This window comes from Salmo salar, unplaced genomic scaffold (assembly GCF_965601325.2).
Source record: "Salmo salar unplaced genomic scaffold, fSalSal1 ptg000152l, whole genome shotgun sequence".
Lineage (NCBI taxonomy): Eukaryota > Metazoa > Chordata > Actinopteri > Salmoniformes > Salmonidae > Salmo > Salmo salar.
In genome coordinates, this window is record NW_027675323.1 from 384,330 (window position 1) to 401,220 (window position 16,891).

Sequence of the window (16,891 nt, forward strand, 5' to 3'; positions counted from 1 at the left end):
CCTCAGTTTCCCGGCGCCAGTGAGTTCAGGACAGACACAGCTGTCGGCTATTTGTGCAAAGGAAAAGAAGTAATCAGGTATTTTATGACATTTCCACTGGATCAGAGCATAACATTTTTCCCTTTCATGCCGAGTGGAAATATTTTACGAAAATACTTAGAGGAACTATTGTCGTACGCAATTGATTTTGATTAGACTTTGTTTACTTGCTGTTTGAGGTGAAGGAAAAATTACTTTGAGAAGCTCCACAACTCATTAGTGGTGGTGCATTAAGACAATCAGAAATACTATCAGACATCCCCAAATGGGCACATTTATAGGCCTACATTTGCGTGCAGGCCAGGTAGACTAGTCCTACTTCTATATGCGTAATTAGGTGTGCGTCCTTACTCAACATTGACAGGAGTGTTTCAAGCAAAGACAATTAATAAATTGCGAGGTCGGATCTGGGTGGTCTGCCAGGGGCCGTTTCATTTAGTGTCCGTTTGGGTCGGCATGGGAATTGATTGTCTATAGTATGTTGTACCGAAGTTGACCGAATGAAAGGGAACAGTAGTAATAGTCATAACGTTACGCTTGTCATATGATGAACTTCAACTTAAATACTGGATCTTGCTGTCGGACAGTTTTTTTTAAATTCTGAAATGCACTCGAATTACGTATCATTTAGTGGCTCCTTATGTTATGCTGGGAAAACAGTTTTCGTGGGCACAGAAATACTGAATAATTTCAGAGTTTGCTAAATCCAATGGTTTTTAACTGAGATTCATCTTGTAATCCAATGGCGTGTTGTAAATGTTATGTTTTTTTCGTCTTTTTTAAAATATATTGCAATATATTTCAATCTTTTTTTTCCATTTTTAAATTAAATACACCTTCCGGCAACCCGCCTCACCCATTATAATACGGATCTGCTATTTTTTAGGCCTTATAGCTAGAACCTCCATCAGCAGCTAACCAGCTAATTAGCTGGCAGCTATTTAGTCATTGTTAACCACTGCTAGATGTCTTTACCTTTTTAGCTCAGATACCAGCCGCTTTTAGCCTGGATAATACCTGCCAGTCTGCACAGCGCGATATCAACCCTGAGCATATCGAACTGTTTTTCTCCACTACATCACCGTATTCCTGCCGTAAGCTCTGGACCATTACACCGGATAATCGCAGCTAGCTAGCTGCTACCGAGTGACCTAGCCTCAAGCTAGCCTTGAGCCAGGCCCATCTCCCGGCCTGCTCAGTGGACCCTAGGATCACTCAGCTACACAGCTGACGCCTCCCGGACTCTTCACTAAGACGACTAGAAGCCACTACATCACCGGATTCCTGCCGTAAGCTCTGGACCTTTGCACCGGAGTGGCTATATGTTGACATGGAGCCCCAACGATCCATCACGACTGGTCTGCCAACGTAATTCCGTCCGATGTGCCCTCAACTGGCCTTTGCCAGACGTCGGTGACGCCCTTGTCCCAAAGCTAGCACCAGTTAGCCTCAAGCCAGGCGCGTCTCCCGGCTAGCATAGTAACGACTACCTAACGGCTTCCCTGGTTCATATATTGCTGTTCACTGGACCCTATGATCACTTGGCTACATAGCTGATCCCTGCTGGACTGTTCATTAATCACGGTACTCTGTTTTGTTTATCTGTCGGCCCCAGCCTCGAACTCAGGCCCTGTGTGTAGTTAACTGACCCTCTCTGCCCATTCATCGACACTTTACCTGTTGTTGTTGTCTTAGATGATTAACTGTTGTCTTACCCGTTGTTGTCTTAGCTAGCTATCCCAATCAACACCTGTGATTGCTTTATGCCTCGCTTTGTCTCTCTAATGTCAATATGCCTTGTATACTGTTGTTTAGGGTAGTTATCATTGTTTTATTTTACTGCGGAGCCCCTAGTCCCACTCAACATGCCTCAGAGAGCTCTTTTGTCCGACCTCCCACACATGCGGTGACCTCACCTAGCATAACTGGTGCCTCCAGAGATGCAACCTCTCTTATCAGCACTCAACGCCTAGGTTTACCTCCACTGTACCCGCACCCTACCATACCCCTGTCTGTACATTATGCCTTGAATCTATCCTACCACACCCAGAATTCTGCTCCTTTTATTCTCTGTTCACAACGCATTAGACGACCAGTTCAGATAGCCTTTAGCCGTACCCTCATCCTACTCCTCTGTTCCTCGGGTGATGTAGAGGTTAACCCAGGCCCTGTGTGTCCCCAGGCGCTCTCATTTGTTGACTTCTGTAACCGTAGAAGCCTTGTTTTCATGCATGTTAACATCAGAAGCCTCCTCCCTAAGTTTGTTTTACTCACTGCTTTAGCACACTCCGCCAACCTTGATGTCCTTGCCGTGTCTGAATCCTGGCTTTGGAAGGCCACCAAAAATTCTGAAATTTCCATCCCCAACTACAACATTTTCCGTCAAGATAGAACTGCCAAAGGGGGAGGAGTTGCAATCTACTGCAGAGATGGCCTGCAAAGTTCTATCATACTTTCCAGGTCTAAGCCCAAACAGTTCGAGCTTCTAATTTAAAAAATTATTCTCTCCAGAAATAAGTCTCTCACTGTTGCCGCCTGTTACAGACCCCCCTCAGCTCCCAGCTGTGCCCTGGACACCATATGTGAATTGATTTCCCCCCATCTATCTTTAGAGTTCATTCTGTTAGGTGACCTAAACTGGGATACCTGGTTGTTCTTTAAAAGTAATTTCCTCACCACCTTAAATAAGCACGGCCCTTTCAAAAATGGTAAAACTAAGAACAGATATAGCCCTTGGTTCACTCCAGACCTGACTGCCCTCGACCAGCACAAAAACATCCTGTTGCGTACTGCACTAGCATCGAATAGTCCCCGCGATATGCAACTTTTCAGAGAAGTCGGGAACCAATACACAGTCAGTTAGGAAAGCAAAAGCTAGCTTTTTCAAACAGAAATTTGCATCCTGTAGCTTTAACTCCAAAAAGTTTTGGGACACTGTAAAGTCCATGGAGAATAAGAGCACCTCATCCCAGCTGCCCACTGCACTGAGGCTAGGAAACACTGTCACCACCGATAAATCCACGATAATCGAGAATTTCAATAAGCATTTCTCTACGGCTGGCCATGCTTTCCTCCTGGCTACCCCAACCCCGGCCAACAGCTCCCCACCCCCCTCAGCTCCCAGCTGTGCCCTGGACACCATATGTGAATTGATTGGCTCCCATCTATCTTCAGAGTTTGTTCTGTTAGGTGACCTAAACTGGGATATGCTTAACCTCTCTAGGGGGTGTGGGACGCTACCGTCCCACATGGCCAACATCCAGTGAAATTGCAGAGCGCCAAATTCAAAAACAGAAATACTCATTATAAGAATTCATAAAACATTCAAGTGTTATACATCGGTTTAAAGATTAACTTCTTGTTAATCAAACCACGGTGTCAGATTTCAAAAAGGCTTTACCGTGAAAGCATACCATGCGATTATCTGAGAACAGCGCCCAGCAGACAAATCATTAGTAACAGTTACCAGCCAAGTAGAGGAGTTACACAAGTCAGAAATAGCGATAAAATGAATCACTTACTTTTGATGATCTTCATATCGTTGCAACTCACAAGACTCCCATTTACTCAATAAATGTTTGTTTTGTTCGATAAAGTCTCTCTTTATATCCAAAAACCTCCGTTTTGTTCATGCGTTTTGTTCAGTAATCCACAGGCTCAAAGGCAATCACAACAGCCAGACGAAAAATCCTAAAAGTATCAGTAAAGTTCATAGAAACATGTCAAACGATGTTTATAATCAATCCTCAGGTTGTTTTTAGCCTAAATAATATATAACATTTCAACCGGACAATAACGTCAATATAAAAGGTAAACAAGAAAGGTGCGCTCTCGGTCTCGCGCATGAAAAATCTCTGAGATACTGAATGGTCCACTCATTCAGAGTGGTCTTACACTCTCATTTTTCAGGATGCAAGCCTGAAACTATTTCTAAAGACTGTTGACATCTAGTGGAAGCCCTAGGAAGTGCAATTTGAGACCTAAGTCAATGGAATCTGTATAGGCAGTCAATGGAAAACTACAACAACAACAAATCCCACTTCCTGGATGTATTTTTCTCAGGTTTTCGCCTGTCATATCAGTTCTGTTATACTCACAGACATTGTTTTGGGAACTTTAGAGTGTTTTCTATCCAAATCTACCAAGTTTACTTTGGCACGCTTTTCATCCGGAGGTGAAAACAGTGCCCCCTACCCTAGTGAGGTTAACACCCCGGCCGTCCTACAATTCAAGCTAGATGCCCTCAATCTCACACAAATTATCAAGGAACCCACCAGGTACAACCCCTAAATCTGTAAACATGGGCACCCTCATAGATATTATCCTGACCAACTTGCCCTCCAAATACACCTCTGCTGTTTTCAATCAGGATCTCAGCGATCACTGCCTCATCGCCTGCATCCGTTATGGGTTTGCGGTCAAACGGCCACCCCTCATCACTGTCACATGCTCCCTAGAACACTTCTGCGAGCAGGCCTTTCTAATCGACCTGGTATACATATTCGTCGCCAAACCCACTGGCTCCAGGTCATCTATAAGTCTTTGCTAGGCCGACTTCACTCAGCTCACTGGTCACCATAGCAACACCCACCCATAGCACGCGCTCCAGGAGGTATATCTCACTGGTCATCCCCAAAGCCAACACCTCCTTTGGCCGCCTTTCCTTCCAGTTCTCTGCTGCCAATGACTGCAACGAATTGCAAAAATCGCTGAAGTTGGAGACATATATCTCCCTCACTAACTTCAAGCATCAGCTATCTGAGCAGCTTACCGATCGCTGCAGCTGTACACAGCCCATCTGTAAATAGCCCATCCAACTGCCTACCTCATCCCCATGTTTTTATTTACGTTTTTTTGCTCTTTTGCACACCAGTATTTCTACTTGAACATCTATCACTCCAGTGTTAAATTGTAATTACTTCACTACTATGGCCTATTTATTGCCTTACCTCCGTACTCCATTTGCACACACTATATATAGATTTTTCTATTGTGTTATTGACTGTTCGTTTGTTTATCCAACGTGTAACTCTGTTGTTTTTGTCGCACTGCTTTGCTTTATCTTGGCCAGGTTGCAGTTGTAAATGAGAACTTGTTCTCAACTAGCCTACCTGGTTAAATAAAGGTGAAATACATTTTTTTTTTTTTTTAATCTTAGCTTTATTGACAACACTCAAATGGATACTGTCATTAACGCAGTTCTTCAATAATTACACATAATACTTAATACTGTAGATGTTTAGTTACAGTCACATGATCAACTATCAGAAGATCCAGGAAATACTTTTCTGAATGACAGTCAAATTACAAACATCACGACATGCAACAACAACCAAAGTGCTTCTTCATTCATTACTCTGGTAAAGACAGTTATGCCGTGCTCCACGTTGGATCCAACATCCCTAACAAATTGATGTTTATAATGTGTTATTGTCTGCTTGATTTACTGTAGGGTCTCGTTAGTCCGTTTGGAAACAGAGATACTTAGCTCATAATGTGTAGAGAACTGTTCCTTGATGGATAGGCTATTGTTCAACACACAGAGCTATTTTCCTATATTTGTTGTTAGGTGTAGTTATGGGTCCTACAGTAGGTCTATGTTATTGTTAGGTGAAGTTATGGGTCCTACAGTAGGTCGATGTTATTGTTAGGTGAAGTTATGGGTCCTACAGTAGGTCTATGTTGTTGTTAGGTGAAGTTATGGATCCTACAGTAGGTCTATGTTGTTGTTAGGTGAAGTTATGGATCCTACAGTAGGTCTATGTTATTGTTAGGTGAAGTTATGGGTCCTACAGTAGGTCTATGTTATTGTTAGGTGAAGTTATGGGTCCTACAGTAGGTCTATGTTGTTGTTAGGTGAAGTTATGGGCCAATTTGGCAAACAGTGTACAAACCCTCATTGTCAGGCTGATGGAAAAGCCAAAGAGCATTTTACTGGTTGAAGTGTTTTTTAAGTACAAAGCGGTTGATTTGCGATGACGACACAAACATTATATTAAATAGAACATTAAAACGAGCCTTACAATTATAATCCAAAGTAATGTGAAATGAACTCATAAGCAACCTGGTAATGGAGGTTACTCCCCTGAGCAAAAATCTTTTCTCACCAGCAAACATAAAAAAGGGCCTCCAATCTTAGATGTTACTACTAATGTGAAAACAAGACAAAATATGACTATTGTTGCTCATTTTAAGACAAATGTCAAGTAATCATTACATTCATTACAGATGTCAATTGTTGTTCAACATCATGGCTACGCTGTTGGCATGACCTTTTACAGTGGATTTCTGCTGTTGTGGGCCTTTAACCATCTGTATGACTTTGTCATTCACACAGGAGAGAGACGGGACTATCGTGGATCCTCTGGGGAGCCTCAACAACCTCATGATGCTGATGAGGCAGAGAAGAGTCTCTCCAGATCAGAACTCCTCAAGAAACACCAGCAGAGACCCACAGGGAAGATAATTAACCTCTCTGACTGTGGGAAGAGATTCACCTCATCAGGCATTAAAATTCATCGGAGAAGCCACACAGTAGAGAAAGCTTATTGCTGTACTCAATGTGGGAAGAGTTTTGATACATCTAGCCATCTTATTGTACACCAAAGAACACGCACAGGAGAGAAATCTTATAGCTGTGATGAATGTGGGAAGAGTTTTACTCATCGAAGCAGCCTGATATCACACCAGAGAATACACACAGGAGAGAAACTTTCTAGCTGTGATGAATGTGGGAAGAGTTTTACTTGTTCAACCAGCCTGAAATTACACCAGAGAACACACACAGGAGAGAAATCTTTTAGCTGTGATCAATGTGGGAAGAGTTTTACTCAACTAGGCAACCTGATAACACACCAGAGAACACACACAGGAGAGAAACCATATATCTGTGATCAATGTGGGAAGAGTTTTACTCAACTAGGCAACCTGATAACACACCAGAGAACACACACAGGAGAGAAACCATATAGCTGTGATGAATGTGGGAAGAGTTTTACTCAATCAACCAGCCTGAAATTCCACCAGAGAAAACACACAGGAGAGAAACCTTTTAGCTGTGATCAATGTGGGAAGAGTTTTACTCATCGAAGCAGCCTGATATCACACCAGAGAATACACACAGGAGAGAAACTTTCTAGCTGTGATGAATGTGGGAAGAGTTTTACTCGTTCAACCAGCCTGAAATTACACCAGAGAACACACACAGGAGAGAAACCTTTTAGCTGTGATCAATGTGGGAAGAGTTTTACTCAGCTAATCAACCTGATAACACACCAGAGAACACACACAGGAGAGAAACCATACAGCTGTGATGAATGTGGGAAGAGTTTTACTCATTCAACCAGCCTGAAATTACACCAGAGAACACGCACAGGAGAGAAACCTTTTAGCTGTGATCAATGTGGGAAGAGTTTTACTCAGCTAATCAACCTGATAACACACCAGAGAACACACACAGGAGAGAAACCATACAGCTGTGATGAATGTGGGAAGAGTTTTACTCATTCAACCAGCCTGAAATTACACCAGAGAACACGCACAGGAGAGAAACCTTTTAGCTGTGATCAATGTGGGAAGTGTTTTACTCATCGAAGCAGCCTGATATCACACCAGAGAATACACACAGGAGAGAAATCGTATATCTGTGATGAGTGTGGGAAGAGTTTTACTTGCTTGCGCAATCTGACTCTTCACCAGAGAACACACACAGGAGAGAAACCCTATAGCTGTACTCGATGTGGGAAGTTTTTTTTTAAATCTAACCATCTGACGATACACCAAAGAAGACACACAGGAGAGAAACCCTATAGCTGTACTCAATGTGGGAAGAGTTTTGTTCAATCTGGAGAACTGAAGATGCACCAGAGAAGACACACAGGAGAGAAACCCTATAGCTGTACTCGATGTGGCAAGAGTTTTGTTCAATCTGGCAAACTGAAGATACACCAAAGAACACACACAGGAGAGAAATCTTATAGCTGTGATCAATGTAACAAGAGATACTCTGATAAAAGACATCTGATCAAACATCAGAAAATACATGAAGGAGTTGTTTCATGATATCAATGATATAATGTCACAATGTAGAATGTTTTAACATTGTAGAAGGAGTATTTTAATGATGTCACAATGTAGAACCCTAAACGTTTGTCCCCTGTTCTATTGATTTCAACATGATATGGATATTAGCCTCAGGGGGAAAATCCAGGCTCTGAAATGGAAGAGTTACTATTTATGTGATTTAACAAAAAGTGACTAACAAAAAAAGAGTTGTGTTATACTTACCATGTTGGTGACCCACTGGAATCAAAATGCAACACTTCAAAATGTAGCTAGCTGTTTTCTACAAATTGTCCTCTAACCAGGGATGTACACATTACTCCCATATTCCATGTGGATTTTGAGCTGTTAGTTTAACAGGACGTGCAACCTCATCTCCCTCCTCTCACACAATTGATTTCAACATGATATCGATGAGTGATGACATAAATGTTGTGTTCCTTTGTTTAGCGACCCCTACATTTAAATGTTTCACTCCAAAATGTAGCTGACTGTCTTCTGCTGGTTGTCCTCTAATCAGTGAGGTAAAAGACATCTCCCATTTCCATGTGTTTTTTTAGTTGTGCTAGTTTCAACATCACGTACAACCTGATTTCACCCTTAATCGATATCAGTGATTTATTGCTACTTGTCAAAACAACAGTGTTTCTGGTGCTTGTGCAGTTTATAAGGAGCTTGTTTTTAAAAAGTAATATGATTATTGTGGCAGATGTTTGTGTATGTAGCACATGTTATGTTTAGGTTTTCAATTTATCACAAACTGTTTCTGCATATTGGTTATTGATTTGTACATGTTAAAACTGTGTTTTGACATTGGGGATATCCCACCTAGAAAAATGTCATTGAAAATACTTTGAAAAAAGGACTATGCAACCAAATATTTATTTATGCAACCAACTGACAATTTTTGGTACAATTATATTGACATTGTTGCCCTGCTTTTAAAATATCAGGGTTCATTCTCAGATGTGCCAACCCAAATGTACTAGAGCATGACATTGGGGACTGGGCCCCGATCCAACAACATGCCTATCTAGTGAACCCTGAGAAGAGAGAGAAGCTCTGCAGTGAGGTGGAAAGTTACTACGGATATTGCAGGAGTTTCCTCTTGAAATCAGACATGTCCGTGGTAAGGACAACTTGGTTGCTGATTGTGGGCAGTTAATAAGTTTTGCGTTAGCCAGTGCCATTGATTACAATTTATTTTGACTGGTTTTTTGGCGATGAGTTTTATCTCTTATTCTTTTCCGTATTTTTCGTTCCAAGGGGACCAGAGTTCTAGAAGCTAGTGGGGGAAAAAAATATAAAAAATGTGTTCCAGAAGCGTTTTAGGGTTTTTTTCTTGTTGTTTTTAATTGTTGACAGCCAGTAGACACCATGTTTATATTGTAGAAGGTGAAGCATTGTAGTTGATTATAATGAGAAATGGAAGTTGTTTTCTGTTGGTGGTAAGCATTCTATTAAGGTGTTAGTCTTTGGTTTTTCCATTTTGTTTTGAGGTTGGACTTTAGCACGTCTAGCTCGTTAGCACGTCTAGCTCGTTAGCACGTCTAGCTCGTTAGCACGTCTAGCTCGTTAGCCCGTCTAGCTCGTTAGCCCGTCTAGCTCGTTAGCATGTATAGCTCGTTAGCACGTCTAGCTCGTTAGCCCGTCTAGCTCGTTAGCACGTCTAGCTCGTTAGCATGTATAGCTCGTTAGCACGTCTAGCTCGTTAGCACGTCTAGCTCGTTAGCACGTAGGACGCACTGATTGGTGTCACCTCGTTAGTCAGTATGTGTTACACCTGTGCTGGCTTGTCCATCTCGTTAGTGGGAAGGTGTTTCACCTGAGCTTGTCCAGGTTCTATTTAAGAGTGTCTGGCCCAGTGCTCCAGTTGTCTTGATACATGTGGAGAGTCAACATCTTTAGTTGCTCCACCTTTTTGGTTTGCTTCCTGTCTTTAAGTTTGGTGTGGGTTTTTCTTTTGTTTTCCTCTTCTTGGGCAGATTTAGTGGGTCTCATGGTGGGTGTCTTTTATGTCCCAGTTGTTGTTACTAGTCAACTTTCAGTGGACACTGAGAGCAAAACTGCAAGATTATGTTATAATACTTTTATTGCATCAAATGGTTGTTTTATGCAACAGAATAGAGGGTTCTTAGAACTATTGTGTCTGTGTGTTCTACTGAGGATGGGCCTCTGGGAGAAAACACTGACAGGAGATTTGCAATGTCTTTTGGGTGATAAAACCTAAAGAGACCGCATTCCAGAACATGAGTTAATGTTTCTGTTCTATATGGTACCAGGGAGAGGTGACCTCAGGGCCAGACCCTGGTCTCTACACAAAGAGTACTGTTTTTACAGCAGATACTGTCTGCTGAGAATTATAAGTATCTTTCATACAAATCTTAACCTTGTGACCCGTTCTATACATCTGTTGTTGGTCATGTAGGTTGAAAGGGGTGTATCTTGGCTGTAAAAGACCTTTGTACTTTTGTCTCATGGCTCTCAACGAATCATCTGGGGGTGATTCATCTCTCAACGAATCATCTGGGGGTGATTCGTCGACCAGCCATCATTATCGTAGAGCACTCAATTGATTCACCCTATATTTGCGTGTTGTATTGACCTGCTCCCTTATTAATAAGTGAATAAAGATTTAGTTTAAGATTAACTCTGACTTGTGTGATAAGTTTGTCTCTCCTCATTTGATATTAAAGAAATTAACCACATTTGGCGATGGGGATGTGAATCTTCTCTTGGTGACCGCTCCTGGGTAAATGGTGGTCCAGGGATCCCTCTAACTTGGGATCACAGGGAGACCACACTTCAGGAACGGAGCAGATGGTCCCACCTTTGATCTGAGAGACAGCGAGCCGAGTATAGCTAACCATGAGATAGAAATGTGAAAATATTCCTGCAGGTTAAAATATTGTTGGAAAAACAACTACTTGATTAGGTACGTTTGGGAATAGCATTGTGTGACTGAGTCTTAATCTGATGTTTGGATAGTAACAGATCTGTAGTTCCTCATATAGAAATATGCTTAATCAGATGACTGACATGTGGATACATTTTAGTCATTTAGCAGATGTTATTATCCAGAGTGACTTACAGTAGTGAATGCATACATTTCATACATTTTTTTTTTTGTACCACCCCTCCGTGGGAATCGAACCCACAACCCTGGCGTTGCACACACCATGCTGGCGTTGCAAACACCATGCTCTACCAACTAACGTTATCTTGGGGTTCCGTTCCTTCACTGCCAACATAGAATATCACGGGGTGGTATTGAGAGGGGAATGATATTTTAGAAAGCAGCGGAAGGTCTATAGTTCCTGGGAGGCTTGATTTTGCCGTGATCTCTGGGAGGTTAGAGAACCGTTGAGGATCCCATGGTCATTGTCTGGGAAACTAAAGTTTATTTTTGGTTCTGCTGGGAGGATGTTTGGAGAGATGCTTCGTAGCTATGGAGAATCCCTGAAAAAGCAAATGGAATGGTTGTCGTGACTACCTGAGAATTTCTTACGTTTTATATGGATTCTGTGAATATATGAAAATATGATGAATTGTATGTGTGTATAATCGATTACTAGAGATTTGATGAAGTAATACTGGGAATATAATTAGATACAATTTAAACAACCCATATGTAGACGAACGTAGGTTTTGAGTTGGTATCTTTAATGGATCATTTGATAAAGATGAGGGTTAAGCGTTATTAAACTGTCTACAAAGTCTGGCCAGTTGTCTCAGAAACTGATGGGAGTGTGTCCACTTTAGGGTAAGTTACCTTAACGATGTAACTATAAAACGCTTATTGGATTTTCTCCATCCGGCTACTACATTTGAAATAAAAACTGCCCTTAAGGCCTGTGGGGGGTTCTTCCCAGTATGAGAGGAGTTGCTAGATTTATTGAATAAACCTTTTTCCATAAAGTTAGAGTGAACCAAGGTGGCTGACTAGCTGTTGATGTTGAAGAAGCGTCCCGTCCACTAGATTATACGTCACAGTGGCAGAATCACCTGAAAGACGCACATCGCCATCTGGAGTTGGTATCGCAGTTGAGAAAATACTTTCAAACGCTCAAAAGCGACTGCCCCTAAAAACCAACGACTCCCTTTGAAAACGGGCGATGTGGCATCAGAAACATTTATTATAGTGTAAAAATGTACTACAAAGTGTAGCTAAATAGAATAACTTTGGTCATACCCCCTCAGCACGTGACGTCCAAGGACGTCGAATTATGGTCGATATCAGGTCTGTCTGTTGTGGCCGCTATTTCGCCCTAAAATAATCATCCCAAATTGGGCTGTGTATAACTATGTAAATGTCTCTCGGACCAGGTGACTTTTATCAATATACACTCTAAAAAGTAAAGGTTCCTGGAGTATCCTGTAGGGGTTCTTCAAATTGGAACTGTGGGGGAACCCCTAAAAGTTATTTGAAGAACATTTTGTGGGAACTCCTATAAGTTCTTCGAAGAACCCCTTATCATGGTTCCTCAAAGAACCTTTTGGGGTTAATTTTTTTAACTCCCTGTCCACCCTCTCCCCATTATAAAACAATATTTTAATAATAATAACAATATTGACAATATTGATTTAAATCATTCATTGTTTATTTAGTGGCACCACAAATGTGAATTAATATTTACAAAACAATTTAACAAACAAAACACATTACAAAATTGCAACATTTCTGCAGACATGTCAGACCATAAAAAATAATACATTTACTTTGTATAGTGATTTTCATGACATTTAAAAAAAAATAAAAAAAAATATGTACAATAAAAACAACATTAAAAATGAATCACAGGTAAACTAACAATATTGTAGACTTGATGCTAAATACAGATTTTTCAGCTTTAGTGTGTATATCATATCCACTTAGTTATGTTAGGAAGTTTTCCTTCTTTATGACCGGCCCTGGTAACTTCACCCCAACTTCTCTGATCCCCAGAACAACATAACTGTTTTTGGTGTATAGGCATACCTTGTCACGGACATAATGGCCACCCGGGTCCTCATTGAAGAGGTAGGGCAAGAGCAGAATCGCTGCTGTGGTCTCCAGTCCTAGTAAAGTAAAGCAATGATCTTACTACACTTGCTAATTTTATTACAAAATACTTTAGAGAAAGGGAAGGAATAAGAGCAGATACCTCTTCTGTATTGTCCTTCAGGGACTGTCAAAATAGCAGGATGATGTCCTCACCCCTGCCTCGCCTCTCTACCTCTAATAGTCCTTGAATTATCTTTTTGTCTATATCCATTCCATGGACTTGATTCATTTCTGAGAAGATCTGAAAAGATAATTTGCACACATTTGTACGCTAATAGATTTCAGTTTGTATTGACTGCTATGTAGGTTAAATGTACACTTCAAATGCAGCTGTCCTACAACATATCTGTACCTTCTTCTTAATCCCAATTGCATTGTGTCCATGTTCTGTCCTATAAGAATTTCAAAGGAAGAGAAAATGTGTCAAAGAATAGTCTTACAAGCATTAATATATATATATATATATATCTATATATATATACTTTGTAATTTGTAAGTCGCTCTGGATAAGATCGTCTGCTAAATTACGTAATTGTAAATGTACTACATCAATATTTAAAGATAAATGGCATCAACATACAATGTAATGTAAAATAGAAGAACATATTGGAGAAAGCACTAGCCAATACAGTACTGCCATACAGTAACAGTACTGCCATACAGGCCTAATATCACATTTCAAGATATCTTTGTACACAAATTGTTCAATATTTTATCAGGCTGACTTGAAAGATTATACGCAACATTTTGCTGCGTGGCAATACTGTGTTTGGATTCTGAAGGGCATTTATACAAAAGAGGTAGTCTAGACACTGTATTAATACCATTATGCATTTGAATCCCATCTACAGCTACCATCTAAGATATTCATTTCCCTCCGTCCTTAGTTAGTTAGTTAGTTAGTTAGTTAATGAACTAGCTAACGTTAGCTTCGTTATCACAAAAGTGAAACTGCTCTAGATTGGAAACTTACGTTAATGAGTGTAAAGTCATGTTGGCTTTATGGAAACGATATACAATATATGGGAAAGAATATAGTTGAGGAAATAATCCAAACCTAGTTGTGCCTAGTTAGGACATAACGTTAGCTAGCTAGCTAACGGTACTGTACTGTAGCTCATACAACGCCGACGGTCAAACCCGGCTTTCTAATATTTACGTTCATTAACTATAGTAACGTTATGGAAGATATTCACAGAAAACCATCATTGTCTTCGTTATTCATTATTAGTATGTTATATTATTATAATACATTATTTCGAGACATATTCAGAGCCAAACATCAACACAACTTAACCTTTTTAACTGTTGTCGCATCCAAACTTGTCACCATCGTTTTCAGTTGTAATTGCGAAGTTCCCGGAAGAAGTCCAGCAACAACGGAGGTTCCTCGATGAACCCACCTTCTAACAAGTTCTTTGAAGAACCTTTTGGGGCTGTTTTTCATTGACCAAGAACCCTACGGTTCTTAGGGGATCTGAGAACAACTCCAGTTGAACCCTTCATTTTTAGAGTGTAGTCGGCTCTATTTACTCTCAGATTCAAACATGATGATTAGCATCAACGATCAAGTCAGCTGCTGCTGCTCCAATACAGTATGAGGTGAGACGGTGAACTGATGTTGAACTGGGCAGTCAGCTGCTGCTGCTCCAATACAGTATGAGGTGAGACAGTGAACTGATGTTGAACTGGGCAGTCAGCTGCTGCTGCTCCAATACAATATGAGGTGAGACGGTGAACTGATGTTGAACTGGGCAGTCAGCTGCTGCTGCTCCAATATAGTATGAGGTGAGACGGTGAACTGATGATGAACTGGGCAGTCAGCTGCTGCTGCTCCAATACAGTATGAGGTGAGACAGTGAACTGATGTTGAACTGGGCAGTCAGCTGCTGCTGCTCCAATACAGTATGAGGTGAGACGGTGAACTGATGTTGAACTGGGCAGTCAGCTGCTGCTGCTCAAATACAGTATGAGGTGAGACAGTGAACTGATGTTGAACTGGGCAGTCAGCTGCTGCTGCTCCAATACAGTATGAGGTGAGACGGTGAACTGATGTTGAACTGGGCAGTCATTCATTCTGTACTATGAGTCTGGTCTATCATTGTTACTGCACATTCTGGTGAAAATTCTAACCAATCAGGAGAGACTTTGTCATTTCTTCAAACAATCAACCTTTATTTGATAAGAATTGCAATAAAGTAGCTGGTCAGCCCTACACTCTGAGGTGGAAGGCCGAGAGCTCGATGACACAAGGAGTTCAGAAGCCTTATATAGTCAAACTATCTTGTGCATATAGAAAACACGTGATCTTGGTATGTGTACGTGTGTGGAGAACGAGACACAGACTAACTGTGAATTGGTTGTCTCGTTCTGTAGCAACAGCTAGTTATTCTAGTTTTCCAGTGAGGTGTCAAAACAACAGGAAATCACTCTAGACACAGTTCCTCTGAAGTAGATCAACGGTTCCCTGAATTGGGCCAAGCGCCTTTGGCCTGTCTGCCCAGAGGGTGTGTGGTTGCACACCCACACAAACATACACATAAACTTCTCAACCTTAAAGAGATCCTTCAACACATTCGAAGTCATATCAACTTAAAGAGGTTAACATAGATTTTTCCCTCACAACATTGCTCTTGAGATAAATCAGACCCAGCCTGAACTGTGTAATGTAGTAGGGAGTTGTAGTTTCTCTAGAGATAAATCAGATCCAGACTGAACTGTGTGATGCTGTAGGGAGTTGTAGTTTCTCTAGAGATAAATCCGATCCAGACTGAACTGTGTGACGTAGTAGGGAGTTGTAGTTTCTCTAGAGATAAATCAGATCCAGACTGAACTGTGTGACGTAGTAGGGAGTTGTAGTTTCTCTAGAGATGCATCAGATCCAGACTGAACTGTGTGATGGAGTAGGGAGTTGTAGTTTCTCTAGAGATAAATCAGATCCAGACTGAACTGTGTGATGTAGTAGGGAGTTGTAGTTTCTCTAGAGATAAATCAGATCCAGCCTGAACTGTGTGATATAGTAGGGAGTTGTAGTTTCTCTAGAGATAAATCAGATCCAGACTGAACTGTGTGATGTAGTAGGGAGTTGTAGTTTCTCTAGAGATAAATCAGATCCAGCCTGAACTGTGTGATGGAGTAGGGAGTTGTAGTTTCTCTAGAGATATATCAGATCCAGCCTGAACTGTGTGATGCTGTAGGGAGTTGTAGTTTCTCTAGAAATAAATCAGACCCAGCCTGAACTGTGTGATGCTGTAGGGAGTTGTAGTTTCTCTAGAGATAAATCAGACCCAGCCTGAACTGTGTGATGTAGTAGGGAGTTGTAGTTTCTCTAGAGATAAATCCAATCCAGACTGAACTGTGTGACGTTGTAGTTTCTGTAGAGATGCATCAGATCCAGCCTGAACTGTGTGATGTAGTAGGGAGTTGTAGTTTCCAACAGGCCAATATTCTACATAGTTTAGCGCATAAAACGTAATTAACTACAATGACCATAATCCATTGCGTGCCTACTTGTCTTGTCTAGCATTTCACTACAATAACATCTGCTGAACACCTGTATGTGACCTATAACATTTGATTTGATTTATGAAGATAATTTGTGGAAAATGTATTTTTCCCCACTCATTCACCCCATCTCTTTACATTGCTGATGCATATTCAGTGGCCTGACTGCGTCAAAGGCCCATCCTGGTAGATCTGAACCTAATGCAGCTTGGAGTGATCAGAAGTCACATTTAGGTGCCAGGT

The 16,891-nt window shown here is 41.1% G+C and overlaps 1 protein-coding gene across 1 annotated transcript; it reads left to right on the forward strand.

The window, feature by feature from the left end:
* The first annotated feature begins 6,306 nt into the window (after window positions 1-6,306).
* LOC145866969 (uncharacterized) lies at window positions 6,307-14,006 on the forward strand. Its single transcript, XM_082971023.1, has 2 exons — window positions 6,307-8,029; window positions 13,996-14,006. Exons 1-2 carry the CDS (start codon window positions 6,307-6,309, stop codon window positions 14,004-14,006), a joined length of 1,734 nt encoding a protein of 577 aa, XP_082827149.1.
* The last annotated feature ends 2,885 nt before the right edge of the window (window positions 14,007-16,891 follow it).